The sequence below is a fragment of the Neoarius graeffei genome, chromosome 14 (assembly GCF_027579695.1).
Source record: "Neoarius graeffei isolate fNeoGra1 chromosome 14, fNeoGra1.pri, whole genome shotgun sequence".
Lineage (NCBI taxonomy): Eukaryota > Metazoa > Chordata > Actinopteri > Siluriformes > Ariidae > Neoarius > Neoarius graeffei.
Window position 1 is genome coordinate 12654339 of NC_083582.1, and position 20953 is coordinate 12675291.

General features: G+C 43.2%; 1 protein-coding gene across 6 annotated transcripts in view; it reads left to right on the top strand.

Annotated features, from left to right (window-relative positions):
• LOC132897980 (uncharacterized) overlaps positions 1 to 20953 on the top strand; it is a 127429-nt gene that overhangs the window by 69797 nt on the left and 36679 nt on the right. For 5 of the 6 annotated variants that reach the window (XM_060939297.1, XM_060939299.1, XM_060939296.1 and 2 more), the window contains 5 exons: positions 3004 to 3096; positions 3410 to 3493; positions 11999 to 12031; positions 12196 to 12288; positions 12476 to 12571. In XM_060939297.1, the coding sequence (XP_060795280.1) occupies positions 3004 to 3096; positions 3410 to 3493; positions 11999 to 12031; positions 12196 to 12288; positions 12476 to 12571 (399 nt within the window). Of the gene's footprint in view, positions 1 to 3003; positions 3097 to 3409; positions 3494 to 11998; positions 12032 to 12195; positions 12289 to 12475; positions 12572 to 13446; positions 13788 to 20953 lie in introns of those variants that run through there. The other variant, XM_060939301.1, reaches the window with a different exon arrangement.

The window sequence follows — 20953 nt, forward strand, 5'->3', positions numbered from 1 at the left end:
CAAGCAATTCAATATCTCTCTTAAAACATCATTTACAAAAGCTTGGAAGACAGCAGGACTATTAGACAGACCAAAAGGCATTATGAGATACTCATAATGTCTGCTCAGGGCATTGAATGCCATTTTCCATTCATCTCCCTTGCAAATATGAATCAAATTATATGCCTTTCTTAGATCTGGTTTGGAGAAAATCTTGCCCCCCCCCAAGTCTGTCAAAGGCTGTGGACATTAAGGGCAATAGATATTTGTTCTTCACCATGATCTTGTTGAGGCCTCTGTAATCAATACAAGGACTAAGCCCCCCATTTTTCTTGCCAACAAAGAAGAACCCAGCTCCAGCAGGAGACATGCTTGGTCAGGTGAATCCATTGCTCAGGGCCTCCTGGATGTATTCTTCCATAGCTTTAGTCTCTGGTGCCGATAATGAGTACAGCCTTCCTCTAGGGGGCATGGTGCCAGGCAGAAGCTCAATTGCACAGTCATATGAACAATAAGGAGGCAAGGTGGGAACCTTAGTCTTGATGAACACCTCTGCTAGGTCATGGTAATGTAGAAGGAGCTTGGAAAGGTCAGGAAGTGTGTGTGAGGTTGTAGAGGGTGAGAAGGGCCGCCTTGCCAGTGAATCTCTGTCACCAGAGTCCAGAACTTGATGGCATAATCCGCCACCGAATGCTGACCTTGCTTGAGCATGATGAGATGTTGTGCAGCCTCTCTCCCACTCACTGGATGGTCAAACACACTCTCTAGCAAAGAAATGAAGGCCTTGCTGTCTGAACAGATAGGGGATTGTTGATGCCAAATGTGAGTGGCCCATTCCAGGGCTCTCCCAACAAGCAGAGAGGCAATGTATGCCACTTTGGCATGTTCAGAGGGGAACTGAGTCAACTGGAACTCAAGGACAGGTCACTAAGATGATTGGGTATAAAAAGAGCATCCCAGAGAGGTGGAGCCTCTCAGAAGTAAAGATGGGGAGGGGTTCACCGCTCTGTGAAAGACTGCATGGGCAAAGAATGCACTGACCCACCACAGACGATGCAAGCGCAGCACCATTAGGACTAATTACCATGCACCTGCTCCGGATTAGAACAAAATCATAGTGCATGCATAAAAAGAGTCTCTTGACACACAGACTTCATGAGGTATACACACTGTACTTACTGTCTCACATTAGCAAAGCATTTGTTTATTGTACAGCTTCTCTGGTTCTGACTCTGTTTTGTAACTTGGACTCTGCCTTTCATCTTTGCCTCCATCACTCTGTTTGTGCCTTGTTAGACCATTGCCCATTTGATGACTCTGCCGTTGTCTTATGTTTTTGTATAGTTTGCCTGCCTGTTTTTCAAGAAACACTCTTTCTGCATTTACATCCATCATCCAGTTCTCTTACATGACAACTCCCTCTCAAGGACGTGGGCCAACCACCTCCGATGAGAGGGCATTAACATTCTTATATATATATATGTGTGTGTGTGTATGTATATATATATATATATATATATATATATATATATATATATACACACACACACACACACACACACACACACACATATATACACACATATACACACACACACATCAATCAGTTAAATTATTCAAATAATTTTTCAGGCACCATTTTAGCATACACTCTCCATTGTCACTAGTTTCGACTTTATCAGAGTTATTATGTCCCAGAATTGAATCCCATGATCCACTTTCTTTGATCTTGGATGAGATGGGATGGTAGCATTAAAATCACCTAGCGCAACAATTTGGTAACTGGGGTTTTCATCTAGCTTTTCTTTTGCTTTATTGAGTGCAGAATAGAATGCGGGCTTCGTTGACTCAGATTTTGTAATGTCTGTTGGTGCATACACGTTGAGGATTGACAATTTCATACTTTTGACACATATTGTTGCTGATAGAATGCAGGCAGCGAGATGCTCCTGGAATGCATCAAGTCTTACATGAGGGGCAAGAAGTATACCAACACCATGTTCTTGTTTGCGTTTATGTCCACTCCAACCCCATTATCATCCTTTCAGTGAATCATCGTCGAATACAAAGTAACCTGAAAATGTACATCGCACTTCTTGTATCGCTAGGACATCAATGTTAAGGTCCATTGCAGCCTTGACAACCAATGCAAGTTTGATGTCCTTTTGAAAAGGGACATTTTGTGAAATGTTTTGTGAAAGTTTCTTACTTTCAAACTTTCTGTTTGATGTTATCTGTCGAAATTTGGTTTATCATACCAGATGGAATGGTGGACAGCGATGAACTGTCACAGCCAGTAACACACTTTCCAATCTCAGCCTGACTTACCACTGAGGGATGCGCCCCTTGGTAACCCGCACGATGGGCGATGCGGTATTTAGACATCTTGGTCATCTGCATATCTAAGCATGTTCCTATTTACCCATAGGTGGGGAAAGGAATATACTGTCCCTTACTCGGTCGGTGGAATAACTTTTAGTCGAATGCAGGGGTACCATGTGCAGGTAATTATCCACCAATTGCTGAGCCAGAACCCGACAGGTCACTCCAAAGAGAAAACCTTAGAGTAGCATCAGCTTAACCCCCTGGTGTCAGCTACGTTCCAAACCATATCCTATTATATAAAAGACAAAAGCTTCTGAACATCAGACCTGATTCGAATTTCACTGGTGGTCAGATGAGATAAAAATGTTGCCCATGAACACTATTGGCATGTTTGCTGAAGGAGACTGAATACAAGGAAAAGCCCCCAATCCCACTGCAAAACATCGAGGTGGATCATGGATTATTTTCAGATGAATGATATCTTGAATTAGGCCATGATACTTCAGACCAAACTCCTGTTAAATTTTTTTAATGAATGAGGTCAATCATTCTGGAGTTGGCTGTAGTTATCATTTTGATAAGAATGTAACAAGTGTCATAGATTCAGGTATGGAGTGTGCAGTAGATTTAACAACCTCAATGAGACCAGTGAAAGGTCTGTCAGGTGAAGTGTGTAAAAACAGTTGTTTGTTTTTGCAGTTTTAATCTGGATATCAGTGCTGATGATCCTGGAGGTTCTAAGTGCATCAGAGTCAATCTACAGCCATTATGTTGTGGTGAATAATACGACAGGTAAGTACCAGTCCTGTTTTATTACTGTTTATTGGTAACGGAGATGCTTTTCCATTGAATGATCCTCACATGGTTTCAGATACAAAATAATTTATAATTGTGTTATTTAAAGTTGGATAAAACATAGTTGATCAGCAAGCTAAGAGGAAGAAGCTAAAAATCATCAATACAAAAGCATGACCATGTGTTTTAGCTTTAAATGTGCTTTTACTGTAGTTTTGTGGTGAATTATTTGTCCATTGAAAATTCAGGTTACAGCAGTGTCATGATTACACTTGTGTAAAAATGTTTGTGTGTTTTTCTCATTTTATAGAACGTGACGCATTGACATGTGTGACTGCATTCCTCCACATCTTGACTATGATGACACTGTTTACAACCCTAAAGAGCCTAGCAGGTATTCATGACTTTTCAGATCCTTTTCAAATCAAAAGTATTTTGATAGTATGATTTAAAAAACAAAATCAAATCCATTCAAAGGAAATGGTTAAAGCCAAATTAAAATGTTTTTATATGTTTTACAACATAAGAAAATTAGTTTTTTATATCACCAGATTTTCACAGATGCCTTTAAAAGGTAACTGTAAACGCATTCATAAACATTATTGTTTGTGTCTGTTAATTCCAGTGATCATTTCAACAAAATCAAGTGTTATGTTCATCAATGTATATTCTTGGTTAATGGGGAATATCGGAATGAGAAAAGACAGGAAATGAGGGGTATATACAGTATACACATACATTATATATACCCCTCATTTCCTGTCTTTTCTCATTCGCTCCGTGTACTGCTGTTTGTACGTTTAAATACAGTGCCCGAAGAAGATCCCCATGTGGGATCGAAAATTTGCTATCGGAAACCGGCTTTTTGTTAGTCTATATTTAGTGCCGTTCCTGATGCCTTTTCATTGTTTTATATATTCACTACTTCTTTGCAATATATGAAATTGTAAATCTCCCTCAAGGCATCTCCCCTCTGTAACAGGTCAAATATAATTACCATTTGCTTCCTTGTAGTACAGTTTAAGCTGAAAGAATATGGTGTTTTGAAGTGTCTGGTTTTGTTCATTACACAGAAGGATCCTGAACTGTTTGTACCACGAATGCAGAAAAGTGTTTTACTTTTGAGATGCTTTTGAGATGATTAAGCAGCATATAGATGGCATGCATTTGGTTTCCTTTTCAAGTTTATAATCATGTGCTCCTTAATATTAATTTTAATATCAAGGCTTTATTTTATTGTACACATGTAATAACATACTAGTTGCACACTTAGGTATGACATGTTGTGAGAACAATCAGTCAAACTGGACTGAGAATCAAACTCGACTTCTAAAGAAAATAGTAATTAATTTTACCTTGTAAGTCCTTAATTTTAATATCCAGCATTATAATTTGTGACAGGACACAGTTATTTTATAATCTGAAAAATTGAAATTACAGGTTTGAGTATGCCTCATACATGAAGCAGGAAAGGTCAAAATTCAAGGCCGTCTAGTTAAAGACTTACAAGTATAAACAATGTGATTGATATCTTGGTAAGGAAAGTCCAGCAAGCTTGGTGTACTGGTGACGGGAGCTCGAACATCTGAATATTCAAACTAAAATGAGGCCAGCAGTGTGTCCAAACGTCTCCAGTTTAAGGGCTCAAAAACTCCAGACTAATATGGATGCCAGGCATAATGGTAAAAGTGATGGGTTTTAAAGACATAGACTGTGTCATGTAATGGAGTGGATGACAGATGACAGTGCTTATTAAAAAACAGGCAGGTAAAGAGATTAAAAACATCAGGCAGAGGCAGGGTCATGAAACAGCCAAGGGTCATACCAGGCATAAACAGAATATCAGAGGAAATGCAAAGCAGAGTCAAGAAAACAGAAAACAATGTCAAGAACCAGAGTATCAACACAGCATATCAGGCTTGATAAAGTCAAACACTCAGTATTGCACGTATACTTCACAAAGTCTGTGTGCTTGCACAGTCCTTATAAGAGTGCACTGTGATTATGGTATAATCCAGAATAGGTGAATAGTAATTAGTCCTTGCAGCACATATTACATGCATCGCATGTGTACGTGAGTGACAGTTCGAGGTGCACCAAGTGCAAACTTGCATGGACATGACAGATCCCCCACCAAACAGTTCCCTGTGGGAGCTAAAAACCTCCTTGGTTGGCCCTGGGGATGATAACCTAGAACTGGATAAACTCCCCTGAGAGCTCAGATCTGGCTCAGGAAGGACATGGTGCTGGAAAATGGGCTTAGGTGGACATTTGGGTTCCGGTCGGGCTTTGAATATGAGTGTGGATGTAGGTGAAGGCTTTGGTTCAGGCTTGGAATTGGACTGGGCTGTGGATGCAGGTGGAGACTCAGGCATGGTTTTGACATGGACATAGGTTTGAGCATAGTCATGGGCTCAAGCATAGACTCGGGCATGGGCTTAAGCCTAGATTTGGCATGGGCACAAGCTTAGACTTTGGCATTGGCTCAGGCATAGACTTTGGCATTGGCTCAGGCATAGACTTTGGCATGGAATTAGGCGGTAGCATGGGCATGGACCCTGGTGTCAGCATGGGCATTGACTTGAACATAGGCATTGACTCAGGTGTCAGCATAGGCATGGACTTGGGCATGGACATGGGCTTGAGCATGGACGTGGACCCTGGTGTTAGCATGTGCATGGACTCAGGTATAGACCTGGGCTTGAGTATGTGCATGGACCTTGGCATGGGCATTGACCTGAACATGGGCATGGACTCAGGCATGAATGTGGGCTTGTACTCTGGCTCAGACTCTGACCTTGGCATGAGCTCTGGCATTAGCATGGGCTTGGACTCTGGCATGGACACAAAGACAGGCATAGTCTTTGGCATGGGCTCTGGCATTCTGGTATGGCCACATTCGGCACAGGACAAGATATAGCTATGCATGTCATTGAGCATGTGGGACCAAGAGTATTTGGCCCTGAGGACCTTGTACATGCTCTTTGTTCCCGAGTAGCCCATGGCTGGTGAGGTGTGAGTCCATGCCATGGCATGGTCTCTGAGGTGTGCCAGAACATACCTGGGGTGAGTCGGGCAGTTAGCAGGAATGTGATATGGCATAGTGCAAGCAATGGTCTTGTCCTTGCTGGAGCCTGGTGGTGAAGCAACGGTCTTGTCCTTGCTGGAGTCTGATGGCAGAGTGATGGTTTTGTCCTCATTGAAGCCTGGTGGCAGAGCAATGGTCTGGTCTTCCTTGGAGTCTGGTGGTGGAGCAATGGTCTCGCCCTCATTGGAGCCTGGTAGCAGAGCAACGGTCTCGTCCTCCCTGGAGCCTGGTGGCAGAGTGATGTTCTGGTCCTCCTTGGAGCCTGATGGCGGCACGATGGTCTTATCTTCACTGGTCCCTGGCATGAAGGCATCCCCATCAGCTGCTGTGTTGGCCTTATGGGGCTTAGCCCCCTCCCCCTCAATTTTTCAGTGTCATTCCTCTCTGCCTCTGGCATGGCATTGCACAGCCTGCCATCTTTCGTCTGCCACATCCATAGTATTGGCGAAGCATTTTGTTATGTAATGGAGTGGATGATGGATGTAATCACTGGAAGAGTTTTTATTAACAAACAGGTAGACAAACTGATCAAAAATGTCAAGCAGAGACAGGGTCATGAAACAGCCAAGAGACATACAAGGTGCAAACAGAACATCAGAAGAAATGCAAAGCAGAGTCAAGAAAACAGGAAACAGTCAAGAACCAGAGTATCAACACAGCTTATGAAGCTTAGTAAAGTCAGATGCTCAGTACTGCGCATTATACTTCGCAAAGTCTGTGTGCTTGCAGAGTCCTTATAAGAGTGAGTTCTGATCGCACTCTAATCCAGAGCAGGTGCATAGTAATAAGCCCTTACAGTATGCACGGTGCGCATGTATGTGGATAACAGTTCAAGGCACACCAAGAGCAAATGTGTGTGGACGTGACAGCCTGAGAGAACAATGAATTCTCATCTATTCCAGAATATTTTTGAGACAAACATGAGGTAATCTGTCCAGCAACTTAAGCTGGGTCAAAATTAGGTCTTGCAACAGGACAATGGTCCCAAGCACACCAGCAAATCGACATCTGAATGGCTAAAGATGACGAAAATGAATGGCCAAAGCAAAGTCCAGACCTCAACCACAGTAAAATGCTTTGGATAGCTCTTAAGAGAGCTGTGCATAAATAAATGCCCTCAAATATGAATGAACTGAAGTAATGTTGTAAAGAAGAGTGGGCCATTGTTTCTCCAAAACAATGTGAGAGACTGATAAACTCCTACAGAAAATGTTAACTTCAGGTTATTGTTGCGAAAGCTGATTCCACGTTACTGAATTATCAGGTTTAATTATTTTTTCCCACCTCATTTCTGAATGTTGGTTTACTTTTTGAGGAAAAAAATGACTTCATCCATCCATTATCCATAACCACTTATCCTGTGAAGGGTCACAGGCAAGCTGGAGCCTATCCCAGCTGATTATGGGCGAGAGGTGGGGTACACCCTGGATAAGTCGCCAGGTCATTGCAGGGCTGACACATAGAGACAAACAACCATTCACACTCACATTCACACCTACGGTCAATTTAGAGCCACCAATTAGCCTAATCTGCATGTCTTTGGACTGTGGGGGAAACCAGAGCACCTGGAGGAAACTCACACAGACATGGGGCAAACATGCAAACTCCACACAGAAAGGCTTCCATCGGCCACTGGGCTTGAACCCAGAACCTTCTTGCTGTGAGGCAATGGTGCTAGCCACTACACCACCGTGCCACCCAAAATGACTAAATATTGAAATAATTTTGTCACATGAGTTTATATGTGGGGCAGCACGGTGGTGTAGTGGTTAGCGCTGTTGCCTCACAGCAAGAAGGTCCTGGGTTCGAGCCCCATGGCCGGCGAGGGCCTTTCTGTGCGGAGTTTGCATGTTCTCCCCGTGTCCGCGTGGGTTTCCTCTGGGTACTCCGGTTTCCCCCACAGTCCAAAGACATGCAGGTTAGGTTAACTGGTGACTCTAAATTGACCATAGGTGTGAGTGTGAATGGTTGTCTGTGTCTATGTGTCAGCCCTGTGATGACCTGGCGACTTGTCCAGGGTGTACCCCGCCTTTCGCCTGTAGTCAGCTGGGATAGGCTCCAGCTTGCCTGCGACCCTGTAGAACAGGATAAAGCGGCTAGAGATGATGAGATGAGATGAGTTTATATGTTTATTTATAAAGTCAGTGAGGAGCACACAATTGTTATTTAGGGTCTGATGAATAAACACACAGAATTGAAGGAGGGTGTACTTTCTATTTCCCATGACTGTATATGAACAGTTAAAAAACCTAAAGATAAATGCTGTGGTATAAGAGGAATACTATGTTCTGTAAAATGTAACTATTTTGGTCAAGTATTTGCATCTTGAACACGGGCGATTGCTCTAAGACAACGAGGGAGGCTCAGCCTCCTCTAAAAATGACAAACATCGTGTAGGATGAATTGCGCTAGGCTTATGTTATAGCCGACCTTATAACACTGCTATTTCAGATCCAGAATCATAGAAATATATGTGCTCAACCCACTACAGTGCGAAATCATTCCCTTATAACTTTAATGTGTGCGTGAGTTTTTCCCCCTCGTGACAGCGTGATGCAGAGCAGCCTCAGTGGACTTCAGTGGCATTTGGGAGCTATGCGCTTTTCAATCTCAAAATGCAAGACAATTATTGGACAAATACTGCGAAAACGCCCGCCCCACGGAGTCCCATGGACTCCCAGTCTCAGTGGACTTCAATGGCATTTGGGAGCTATGCGCTTTTCAATCTCAAAATGCAAGACGGTTATTGGACAAATACTGCGAAAACGCCCGCCTACGGACTCCCAGCCTCACATGGGAGGGACATGGCAGTTTCCGCGAGGAGACTGGTGATTGGTGAAAGCGGCCGGATATTTTCTTTGATTGACAGCTCGTTTCAACTATAGACAGGCAGCGGTGAATTTCAGTTCAGTCCCATGCAGATTTGCAAGTGCTGTGGTGTATTGTAAGAGATCAGCTTACATTTCGATTTCATTCATTACATACGGTTTCTACCAGCTTTTTTAGTTTGTATATACAACCCCGATTCCAAAAAAGTTGGGACAAAATTCAAATTGTAAATAAAAACGGAATGCAATGATGTGGAAAGTTTCAAAATTCCATATTTTATTCAGAATAGAACATAGACGACATATCAAATGTTTAAACTGAGAAAATGTATCATTTAAAGAGAAAAATTCGGTGATTTTAAATTTCATGACAACAACACATCTCAAAAAAGTTGGGACAAGGCCATGTTTACCACTGTGAGACATCCCCTTTTCTCTTTACAACAGTCTGTAAACGTCTGGGGACTGAGGAGACAAGTTGCTCAAGTTTAGGGATAGGAATGTTAACCCATTCTTGTCTAATGCAGGATTCTAGTTGCTCAACTGTCTTAGGTCTTTTTTGTCGTATCTTCCGTTTTATGATGCGCCAAATGTTTTCTATGGGTGAAAGATCTGGACTGCAGGCTGGCCAGTTCAGTACCCAGACCCTTCTTCTACGCAGCCATGATGCTGTAATTGATGCAGTATGTGGTTTGGCATTGTCATGTTGGAAAATGCAAGGTCTTCCCTGAAAGAGACGTCGTCTGGATGGGAGCATATGTTGCTCTAGAACCTGGATATACCTTTCAGCATTGATGGTGTCTTTCCAGATGTGTAAGCTGCCCATGCCACACGCACTAATGCAACCCCATACCATCAGAGATGCAGGCTTCTGAACTGAGTGCTGATAACAACTTGGGTCGTCCTTCTCCTCTTTAATCCGAATGACACGGTGTCCCTGATTTCCATAAAGAACTTCAAATTTTGATTCGTCTGACCACAGAACAGTTTTCCACTTTGCCACAGTCCATTTTAAATGAGCCTTGGCCCAGAGAAGACGTCTGCGCTTCTGGATCATGTTTAGATACGGCTTCTTCTTTGAACTATAGAGTTTTAGCTGGCAATGGCGGATGGTACGGTGAATTGTGTTCACAGATAATGTTCTCTGGAAATATTCCTGAGCCCATTTTGTGATTTCCAATACAGACGCATGCCTGTATGTGATGCAGTGCTGTCTAAGGGCCCGAAGATCACAGGCACCCAGTATGGTTTTCCGGCCTTGACCCTTACGCACAGAGATTCTTCCAGATTCTCTGAATCTTTTGATGATATTATGCACTGTAGATGATGGTATGTTCAAACTCTTTGCAATTTTACACTGTTGAACTCCTTTCTGATATTGCTCCACTATTTGTCGCCGCAGAATTAGGGGGATTGGTGATCCTCTTCCCATCTTTACTTCTGAGAGCCGCTGCCACTCCAAGATGCTCTTTTTATACCCAGTCATGTTAATGACCTATTGCCAATTGACCTAATGAATTGCAATTTGGTCCTCCAGCTGTTCCTTTTTTGTACCTTTAACTTTTACAGCCTCTTATTGCCCCTGTCCCAACTTTTTTGAGATGTGTTGCTGTCATGAAATTTCAAATGAGCCAATATTTGGCATGAAATTTCAAAATGTCTCACTTTCGATATTTGATATGTTGTCTATGTTCTATTGTGAATACAATATCAGTTTTTGAGATTTGTAAATTATTGCATTCCGTTTTTATTTACAATTTGTACTTTGTCCCAACTTTTTTGGAATCGGGGTTGTATTTTCATTGTAAATAAAGTGTAAATATAGTCTTGTCAAGTTTGCTATCTTAGTTCCAGAAATTTCGTTTATTTGAGTGACTGAACTTGAACTTGAGGGGGCTAGTCAGCTAGCAAGAAAGCTGCGCATGGATGCCAAGCATTGCTGATTTAATTTTGGCGAAGCCATTTGCCAGTCTTCCTTTCGAGGAAAAAATTAAAATTAAAGAGCAGGGTAGACCAACGCCTCAGATTGACTTGGTGAAAAAGGTAGGGAATAATACTCGTTCCTTTCAGCTCTCCTGGTACGAGAAAGTGAATTGGCTAACAGCAAGTGACCCACATCAACAACAGTAAATAGGCTACTTTAGTAATATGTCATGGATGGACCAAAAATAATCTATTTATAATGTTTATGCTGAGTATATTATATTGGAATATATATTTCTCTGGATATGAATTAAACACAGCTACAATTTGGAAAACATTTTTAAACAAAAACACAGCCGAGAACATTTCACACTACAGACCTGGATTAAAAGTGAAGGGTTATCAAAATTGTCAATAAAACATTTCTCAGTCAAAATAAGTAAAATATAGGGAAAGTGTCATTGAATGAAATGTGTGGCACCCAGCTCTACTGCTGAGGTTCCTGACAAAGAGCTGCTTTCAATAATGATCAATTTTTAAACAACATGCCACAATTTTAAAATATAAAATGTTAAAATATACCCCCCCCCCCCCAACACCACCATCATGTATATTGGACAGTAGGCTAATGGGCCAAAAGAACCTGTTATTTCACAGTTTGTGACGCTGCCAACAATCAGCCAGATCAGAGGCAAGAGTATGGGCAAAATTGATGTTTTTTCTTTTAAAATCTGGAAATATCGTAAGCGACCAGCCTCCCCTGTTTGAAAGACTACCAGCCGCCACTGATCTTGAATATTCATTGAACTGCCTGTGTCTAATCATTCAGAGTGGGTTTATCATTCATAGCTATTTATCAGTCGTTTTGAGTACTTTAATGGGTTAGACAGCACTGAATGTGATCAGGTTACCACTGGTGTGAAGGTTTCCAGGTGTCACTAGCGTATTATTATTTGTACAGAATTGGAAAACGTGTACTGGATTGCACAGATTTTGTTTCTACCATCACAGGCCGGTTAGCACCAATATAAATTCACTGATTTTGCTTTTACATTTCCAGAATCCGACTCCACAAACACTAGGACACAACAATGTAAGTACAAAATTATTTTCTGTCGAAGTACACTGCCATGTCTCAATCAAGATATATCTGAGTTAAAATCAGGCCATGAAATGCCTTTATATTTACAAAATAACAATCTCAGTTTAAAGGGAAAAGTTCATGTTTTCTCTAATTGCCATGTCTTTGAATTACAGCTTTATCCTATTTGGTTGTGTACATGTTTGGTACAGCATTGGTTGTTTTTGTGAACACTGTTGCATTATTAGTAGAGCTGATCCTAAAAGCACGTGAGTGAGCTCAATATTATTATGATTTTCATAAAAATAAGAATACTACTAAATTAATCTCTGTAAAAATGTTAGTGTGAAAATTTACTGACATAAAAATATTAATGACAAAAATTCTTATTAAAATCAGTCCATTGAATGTATACATGTGGAACTACAATGCCTTTTCTTTTTCATTTATAAATAGGAAATGGTCAGCATACAGTGGATCTGCGAGTTATTCTCCTACCAACTGAATGTGTCTTTGCCATGTGCTGCCTTGCTTTACAAATTTCTGATTTCTGTAAGTATAATCTACAAACCCAACACATGATCTGATGTAGAGCTGGTCTATGTACTTTTGGTCATTCTGTTGTTGTATCAGTAACGTAAAGGCAGAAATGGCAGAAACAAAATTTAAGACACTTGTATTTTGTTCCTTCTTTCTGAAAAAAAAGAAACTGTAAATTAACTACACCACAAAAACAGCTTGTTTATTCATTTATTTATTGATTTTTAAATTGTTGTGGTTACTGATGGGGCTGGAAATCATCAGGTCATACCTGGCCAAAATACCTTCTGAGCTAGCTTTAGATACAGCTTTGGAACCTTGAAAATAACTATAGACATGTCAGAAAATTGACTGTCCTTAACAAAATGATTGGAGATAATGCCTCTATATATGTGCAATGTAGATACAATTTAAACCACAACATCTCCTGATATTCCTTAAAGAAAGCTCTTTTCCTTTATGTGAAGGAAGCCTTTTTCCTTCTTTTTCAGTCATGTGACAAAATTTATTGCCTATTAAAAATACTAACCCCATTTTCAGAAAAGTTGGCGTCATGCTCCCGGGCTCACCTAACACTCAGGACTCCACTTCCCACAATCCCCCTCACACACCAATCACTACCACATACACTCCATCAGCCAAACCGAGTTCTAATTTCCATCACCTGTACCTTTTTTGTTTCCATTTGTATTTATACCCCTTTGTTTGTTGTCAGTGTTGCCAACTTGGTGACTTTCTCGCTAAATCTGGCAACTTTACAAATCCTCTTGGCGACTTTTTTTTTGTCAAAAGTGACTAGCGACAAATCTAGTGACTTTTACTGGTGTTATTGGAGACTTTTCTGGTGTTTTGGAGACTCTGACGTGAAAGCACGTATATTTCTGCAGGTACTGTCCTCAACGAGCAGCAGGTGCTGCCATGAGCCCCTCCGCTGTCCCACAGCATTCACAGGCAGTCAGTGTCACAGCGGCCTTGCGCAGCAGTCCCAGCTGCAGTCAGAGCGGAGAGGAGTGGTGGGGGCACGCCTCTCCGCTCCAGACTTCTAATGAATCACGCATCATGTGCAAAGCCACCGCTATTCCCGCCCTGGCTTAGAGAGCAGGATGTAAATGTAAATGTTTCTTTACTGTCACACTAAAATAAATCACTGCATTTTACTCACACAGCCTCAGTCACTTACTCACCTCGTTCACTGTGTGTGTGCCTCTGACATAAGCTAAACATATAGCTAGCTAGCTCATCATGTCTCAGTCTAAACTGTACACTCAGAAATATAGAAAGGAGTGGGAATCAAACCCTGAATTCAAAGGCTGGTTGAAACAGTTTATTGGGGATGATACACAGGTATACTGCCTGTATTGTAAGGCTGATTTCTACGCCAAACTTTGTGACATAAAAAAAAAAAAACACATGGCAACTCAAAAACATACTCAAAAGGCAAAGCCTATAACAGTTCCAACCAAAGCAAGCTGCCATTAATGTGTAAAAAAAATTGACTCTGCAAAAAAGGCTGAATGCCACCATAGCATTAGCTATTGCTGAACACTGTTCCCTGCTGGCATGTGATCACATTGGGGACATGGCCATAGCCAGCTCCAGACCTCGGTCATTTTTAAGAGCTGAAAATACATTTGTACACTAAATATTCAACTAGATAAAAAAATAAAGAATAACATTAAAACGTCTCCGTAAAAAGTGCATTGTTAATTATGTCAAACGTTGATTCTGTCTTCTGTGTCTGTTTCATGCGCGCGGCTCTGAGACCAAGAACACAAAAAAGAATGAGCGCGTGACTCGGGGGAGTGGAAGCAGTGCAGTAGACACGTTTTTTTTCATGGTAACCACCAGTGCACTTTCATGAAGCTGTTAAATTTACATTTTCAAAGCAGTGCAGTTGTAGCCTGCCTTGCTTGTGATTTTAAAAATAAATCATTCAATAAGCCAAAGCAATAGAGTGGAACATTTCAACTTATGTTTGCCTTGTGTAACCTGAACAACTTTACGTTTATCCTAGGTCAGAATCAATTGAACCAATGAGTACAAAGACTCACTATTCCCCCACTATGGCTATTCAACTGAATGAATAAAGCAAGAGGCTGTGTACAAAAATAAAACACTTTAATAATTGATATCTTTTTTTAGTTAAGCAATGAGCCACAGGATGTTATCACAAACACTGCAACGGGCCAAAGCCCCACTATTAGTATGAATTGCCCTATAAAACAAACAAAAAAAAAACAAAGCAAACAAATCATTCAAATATACAAATCCAAAACAAAAAAAATCACCCCTAACAAGGGCACACACAATAAGCTATAAGGGGCGAGGGGGAAAAAGACTAAAAGAGCCAGCCGGAAAAGAAAGCCCACAGGAGCACAGCAAGATCTTACACTACACTGCTAAACTACTATATTCAGCTCAGCAATACACCACACTCAGGCAGCAAATGTACTACACCAGTAAACACTATGACTAAGGTAACTATGCACCACACTCAGACAACAAGTATACTATATCACTTCAGTGCTATCATCAGTTTAAATCCACTACACTCACCCCGAGAGTCACAGTCACAGTATATCAACCAACTCACCCACCACCCAGGCTTGTACGACCAGCGTATGCACCAAGCCCAAGTGGCAGGGATATTATGCTAGTTCACTACACGCACATAGAACTTCGTAGCACCACACCACACAGGCTTGTATGACCAGCACACTTGCCAAGCCCGAATGGCATAAGTTAAGAATAAGCCCTCACAACCTCTCGTGCTTCCCTACCCCGGCTGACAAAAGTGGGAAAAGGGACTAGACCTTGCCGGATAAATATGATGTTCGTCCTTCACGTGCGAAGATGACCACAACTTCTATGAATCACTGGGGGGAGGGATGAATGCGAAGATGGCTGATTAGGCCAATCTTCGCCTTGAAAAGTCTGTTGCAGTGGGGACATGGGATGTGCGGGGCTGAGCCAAGGGCGGAGGTGGAACTATCTGTGTTTTTCCTTTTCTGCCAATGTAGCTCTTTCTCCCTGGTGCACCTCTCCTCAAAGGCAGTCATGCCAGATATTATGAGGGAGCGCCAGACAGGACGGTCCTCAGCGGACTTTTCCCAGGATGTATACGGAATGCTGCAAAGCTTGAGGGATGCCTTCAAAGTGTCTTTGTAGCGTAGCTTCGGTCTACCAAGACGGCGCTTGCCTGTGGACAGCTCGCCATAGAGAAGTTTTTTAGGGAGATGACGGTCATCCATGCGGTAGATATGACCAGCCCATCGAAGTTGAGAGCGTATAAGGATGGCATGGATGCTCTCCATCTTAGCCCGCTGGAGCACTTCGGTGTCTGGGACTTTGTCTCACCATGTCACATGGAGTAGGGTCCTGAGACATCTCATATGGAAGGCGTTGAGCTGCTTGGCATGACGACTGTATACGGTCCAAGTCTCGCAGGCATATAGCATAGATGGCAGAACTACTGCTCTGTAGACTTTGAGCTTGGTGTCAAGGCTCAGTCCTCTGTGCCCCCATACCTTGTCCTTAAGCCTGCCAAAGGCAGTGCTAGCTCTCGCAATTCTGTAGGCCACTTCCTCATCAATATTAGCGGAGCATGCGAGAGTGCTGCCAAGGTATTCAAACTTGTTTACCACTGTTAGACTCTGACCACTGATGGTGATGTGGGGCTCTATATATGGAGCTGCAGGGGCTGGTTGATGGAGGACCTCAGTCTTTTTGGTTGAAATTGTGAGATCGAAGTCATCACAGATTTTAGCCAGCCGGTCCAAGCTATGCTGCATTTCTAACTCTGAACTAGCATTCAGTGCACAATCATCAGCAAAGAGGAAGTCACGAGCTATCTCTTCGTGAACTTTTGTCCTTGCTTGCAGCCTCCAAGGATTGAAGAGTTTTCCGTCCATACGATAACGAAAACCGACACCGATGTCGCCGTCACGGTAGGCATCTGACAGTATGGCTGAGAACACCATGCTGAATAGAGTGGGGGCCAGCATGCAGCCCTGCTTAACTCCATTGGTGACAGGAAACGACTGGGAGAACTCCCCATTGTCCTGTACTCTCGCGTTCATGCCATCATGAAACTGCTGGACCATTGCAATGAACTTGCGAGGGCAACCAAACTTGGACATGATCTTCCATAACCCCTCACGGCAAACAGAATCAAACACTTTGGTTAGGTCCACGAATGTGGTGTACAGACCAACGTTCTGCTCCTTGCACTTTTCTTGGAGTTGCCGAGCTGCAAAGATCATGTCGATGGTACTTCGTCCCGTATGGAATCCACACTGGCTTTCAGGTAGCAGGCCACGTTCCAGGTGTTCGATGAGGCGATTAAGCAGAATGTGGCCCAGGATCTTTCCAGCGATGGAGAGCAAGGAAATGCCACAATGGTTATCACATACAAATCTGTTCCCTTTGCGCTTGTAAAGGTGGGCTATGGAAGCGTCTTTAAAGTCCTGTGGGAGCCTTTCTTGAGACCACATCGGATTGAACAGGCTTGTGAGGGTCTCGATCAGTTTAGGTCCTCCAGAAGCATAAATTTCAGCTGGAATGGAGTCAGCACCAGGTGCCTTCCCACTGGACATGGACTTGATGGCTTTTGATACTTCCACTTCAGTAGGAGGATCAGCGAGAGTCTCATTCACTGGGACTTGTGGCAATCTTGCTATGGCTTCTTCATTTATGGTGGATGGGCGGTTGAGGACGCTGTTGAAGTGCTCCGCCCAGTGCTCAAGGATCTTCTCCCTCTCCGAGATGATTGTGTTCCCGTCGGCACTGAGGATAGAGGACGTTTCAGACGAAGTGGGACTGTACACGGTCTTTAGGGCGCTGTAGAAGTTTTTCATGCCATTACTATCTGCATAGGCCTGAATGGCATTGGCCTTCATACAGAACCATTCGTCACGCATATGACGTAACTCGGATTGGGCAGCTCGCTTGGCCTCTCTGAGCGCAGCTTTCTTAGAGGAAGAGGACGGATCATTGAGAAGTGCTCTGTGGAGATGGTGTTTTTCCTCCAGTATGGACATGATGTGACTATTATGGTCATCAAACCAATCCTGGTGTTTTCGGGTAGTAGGACCGACAACAATGGAGGCAGTAGCGTAAACAGTATCACGAAAACACGCCCACTGAGTTTCCACATCAGCCTCTGCATTTGTGTTGGGAGTTAATAAATTCTTATCAAGCTCCTCAGCCAGTTCATGCTTGATGAGATCGTTCTTAAGTTTGGAGACATTCAACCGCTTGGGGACTCTGACACCTTGGGGCCTTCTTGGTGGAGTGATGCGAAGATTCATCTTGGAGATCAATAGACGATGGTTAGTCCAGCATTCAGCTCCACACAAGGTCTTGGTGACCCTAACATCTTGTCTGTCCCTCTGCCTGGTGATGACATAGTCCAAGAGATGCCAATGCTTGGAACGGGGGTGCATCCATGACATCTTGTTACGGGTTGGAAGATGGAAGACTGAGTTGGTGATGAGAAGATCAAAGGCGGCACAGGTCTCAAGTAGGAGGAGTCCATTGCTGTTACACTTGCCAATGCTATGCTTTCCCAGCACACCTTCCCATGACTCATGGTCTCTGCCAACACGGGCATTAAAATCGCCGAGAATGATGAGCTTATCTGATCTAGGTACAGCAGCAATGGTGTTCTTGAGATCCTCATAGAATCTTTCCTTCACATTGTCAGGGTTTGTCATGGTGGGGGCGTAGGCACTAATCAGTGTGACAAATCTATTCATGGGAAGCGGCATGCGGGCAGTCATCAGGCGATCGTTTATCACCTTAGGGGGAACTGCCAGCTTATTGGCCAAATTGGACTTAATAGCAAAGCCAACGCCTGCCTCGCGTCGATCGCTTGATCCGCACCCAATCCAAAAGAACTTACAGCCAGCAGACTTCTCAGTCAGTTGTCCTTCCTCTGCTAGACGAGTCTCGCTAAGTGCTGCAATCTCCATGTTGTAACGGGTTAGTTCGCAGGCAATGAGAGCTGTCCTTCTCTCAGGTCAATTAGAGCCAGCACGGTCCAAGATGGTACACACATTCCATGCGCCAAGAGTGGCCGAGGTCACTTTAGGTGATTTAGACTTATTTGTTCTCTTCTTGCCACTGATATGAGACACCCGCCAGCCGTGGCATGCTGGCCAGGAGAGAGTGAGACAGGCAATGTTTAGGACACCTTTTCTAGTCCCTTCCCCAGGCTATGGGGGGAAGCAGTGCTATCCTGAAGAGGGCTGCTTCGTCGACCAGGGGGCTGCCGAATTCCAGCGCTGTCTCATTCACTGCAAAACGACCATATGGCCTGGTCCGCCTATGTGTAGAGTTGTAACTATGACTGCCAGTGAGTCCACACCTGTCGCTTCACCACAAATCCATCACCGCAGGAATTGAGAAGAGTAGATGGAAATGAAGGGGTAATGTTATAAGGGATGAAGTCATGACATGCGTGTGACTTTGATTAAAGTGAGGGAGAGTTGCACAGTGTCAGCCTCACTCTCTTGTCCTGAAATATCTGAACCCAGCAGCAAGACGTAGTCAAGACGGCCAGAGATAAGACAGGATGCAGTGGATGGCCAACAGAATGCGTTTGTCCATCTGTGCCCTGAGCGCTCCACAGGCGGTTGGTGCATGTTGGCCATTGGCTCACGAGGAGCTCATCCGCCCTTTGACAGGTCTTGCTTTTTGTCCTGCGGGGTGACATGCCACCCTCCTCACCAGCACTAGGCTGGTGGGGGAGCCGGTTTAGACGCCGACCACTTGTCCATTGCGGCAGGTTGTACTGTGTTACAATGATAGCAGTAGCAAGGGAACTATCCCCTGATCTGACATGCCGGATAAATATACAAATAAGGAAATAAACAAATAAACTAAACAAAAGTGGAGGTGGTTTTACACATGCTTACAACACACTATAACAAGGCATTTCACTGTGGGTCTTATACTGATGGCAATTAGACTACCCTACAGGGCATTAAACAGACCCACGTTAACTTTTAAAGTAAACTTTACAATAGGAAAAACAGTGACTACAATAGGCTCCTGAAATTAACAAAAAATCTCAATTAATCACCTGTTCATCAAGGCAACATTCACAGAATACATTTAAACATGTTAATATACATAAAACCCATATAAACATTAAGCTACCTGTTACTGTTGCGCTGGCGTCATACCATACAGGCAGGAACAGTCTTTGGCACGATTAACTACAAAACAATTGCATGTTCACTACCATGACATTCATACTACTGTAACATTCATACATTTCCCATTTCTATTCAAATAGTTAGACTTTATTAAGACCTAACATTTACCTTCTTATAATCCCCACTACGCATACCAGTAGACTATCCTTTTCCACTTAGACGTTGCGTAGGTCAAGGAACTACAAGTTAAAATGCTCGTGATTAGCAAATGAGCTCCACTAAATATTATGAACAACAATGAACATGTTTTGATACCTTTGGTGCTGTGTTGTTAGCGACTGCTATCACAAGCCAGGAAAACAGCCAGACTTACTTAAATACTGCGAGGTAGATAAACATGAGTAAACCTGCGTTCTATGTTGATTAACGTAGCATAAACTGTATTGAAAGAGGTTTCCCTCACCTGCTCTACGTTATATCACCACTGGCAAATGCTGCACGCCAACAGTGCTCTTACCACTGCTGCGCTGTTAGGTTTCAGACAATCAATGGGCCCATGTTACAGGCTAAACTAATCTAGCTGCATTTCGTCTTCACATGAGACAATTGAATGTCAGGTGATTTGCTAAACTCTGTTTCTACCCGTGTTCCTGATTAGGTTTGGCTAGTTACATGGCTTGAAGGCTTCTTCCACTCCCACCCGTCACATCTTCCCCCCACTTTGTAAGGCAACCATCCTGGTGCCTATGGCTTTCTAGCACCATGGCCTAAAGTAACAATTAGGGGTGGGGGTAACTAAAAGGATGGTGTTCTGTTGGCACTTCAGGTGTTGGGATGCCGACTGTGGTAGCCGGAAGGGGTTGGAATGTTGGCCAGCTCGAGCTCATCTGGGGCGTCCTACTCTGTCCTCTCCCTCTGGGACTGTAGATGTTTGACTGGACTCAATCACTGACGGAAAACTTGTAGTACTCACTGGCCTTGCCTGGTCATCCTCACGTCCATCTAGTGGTCCGAGGCTGGAGGTTTCCACATTGGTCTCCAGTCCATCTTCGCATGGGGACTGTTTTGTTTGCTCATGAGGTACCACTTGGAACCACATATCACCTTCATCCTCTTCATTACATTCTGGTGCCCCCTTTTCCTCTGATGTTCTTGGCAGCAAGATGTCCACAGGGGCTTCGCCTGGCGCCTGCTCCTGGCCCGAAAAAGCCTTTAAATCTGACAGATGAACATT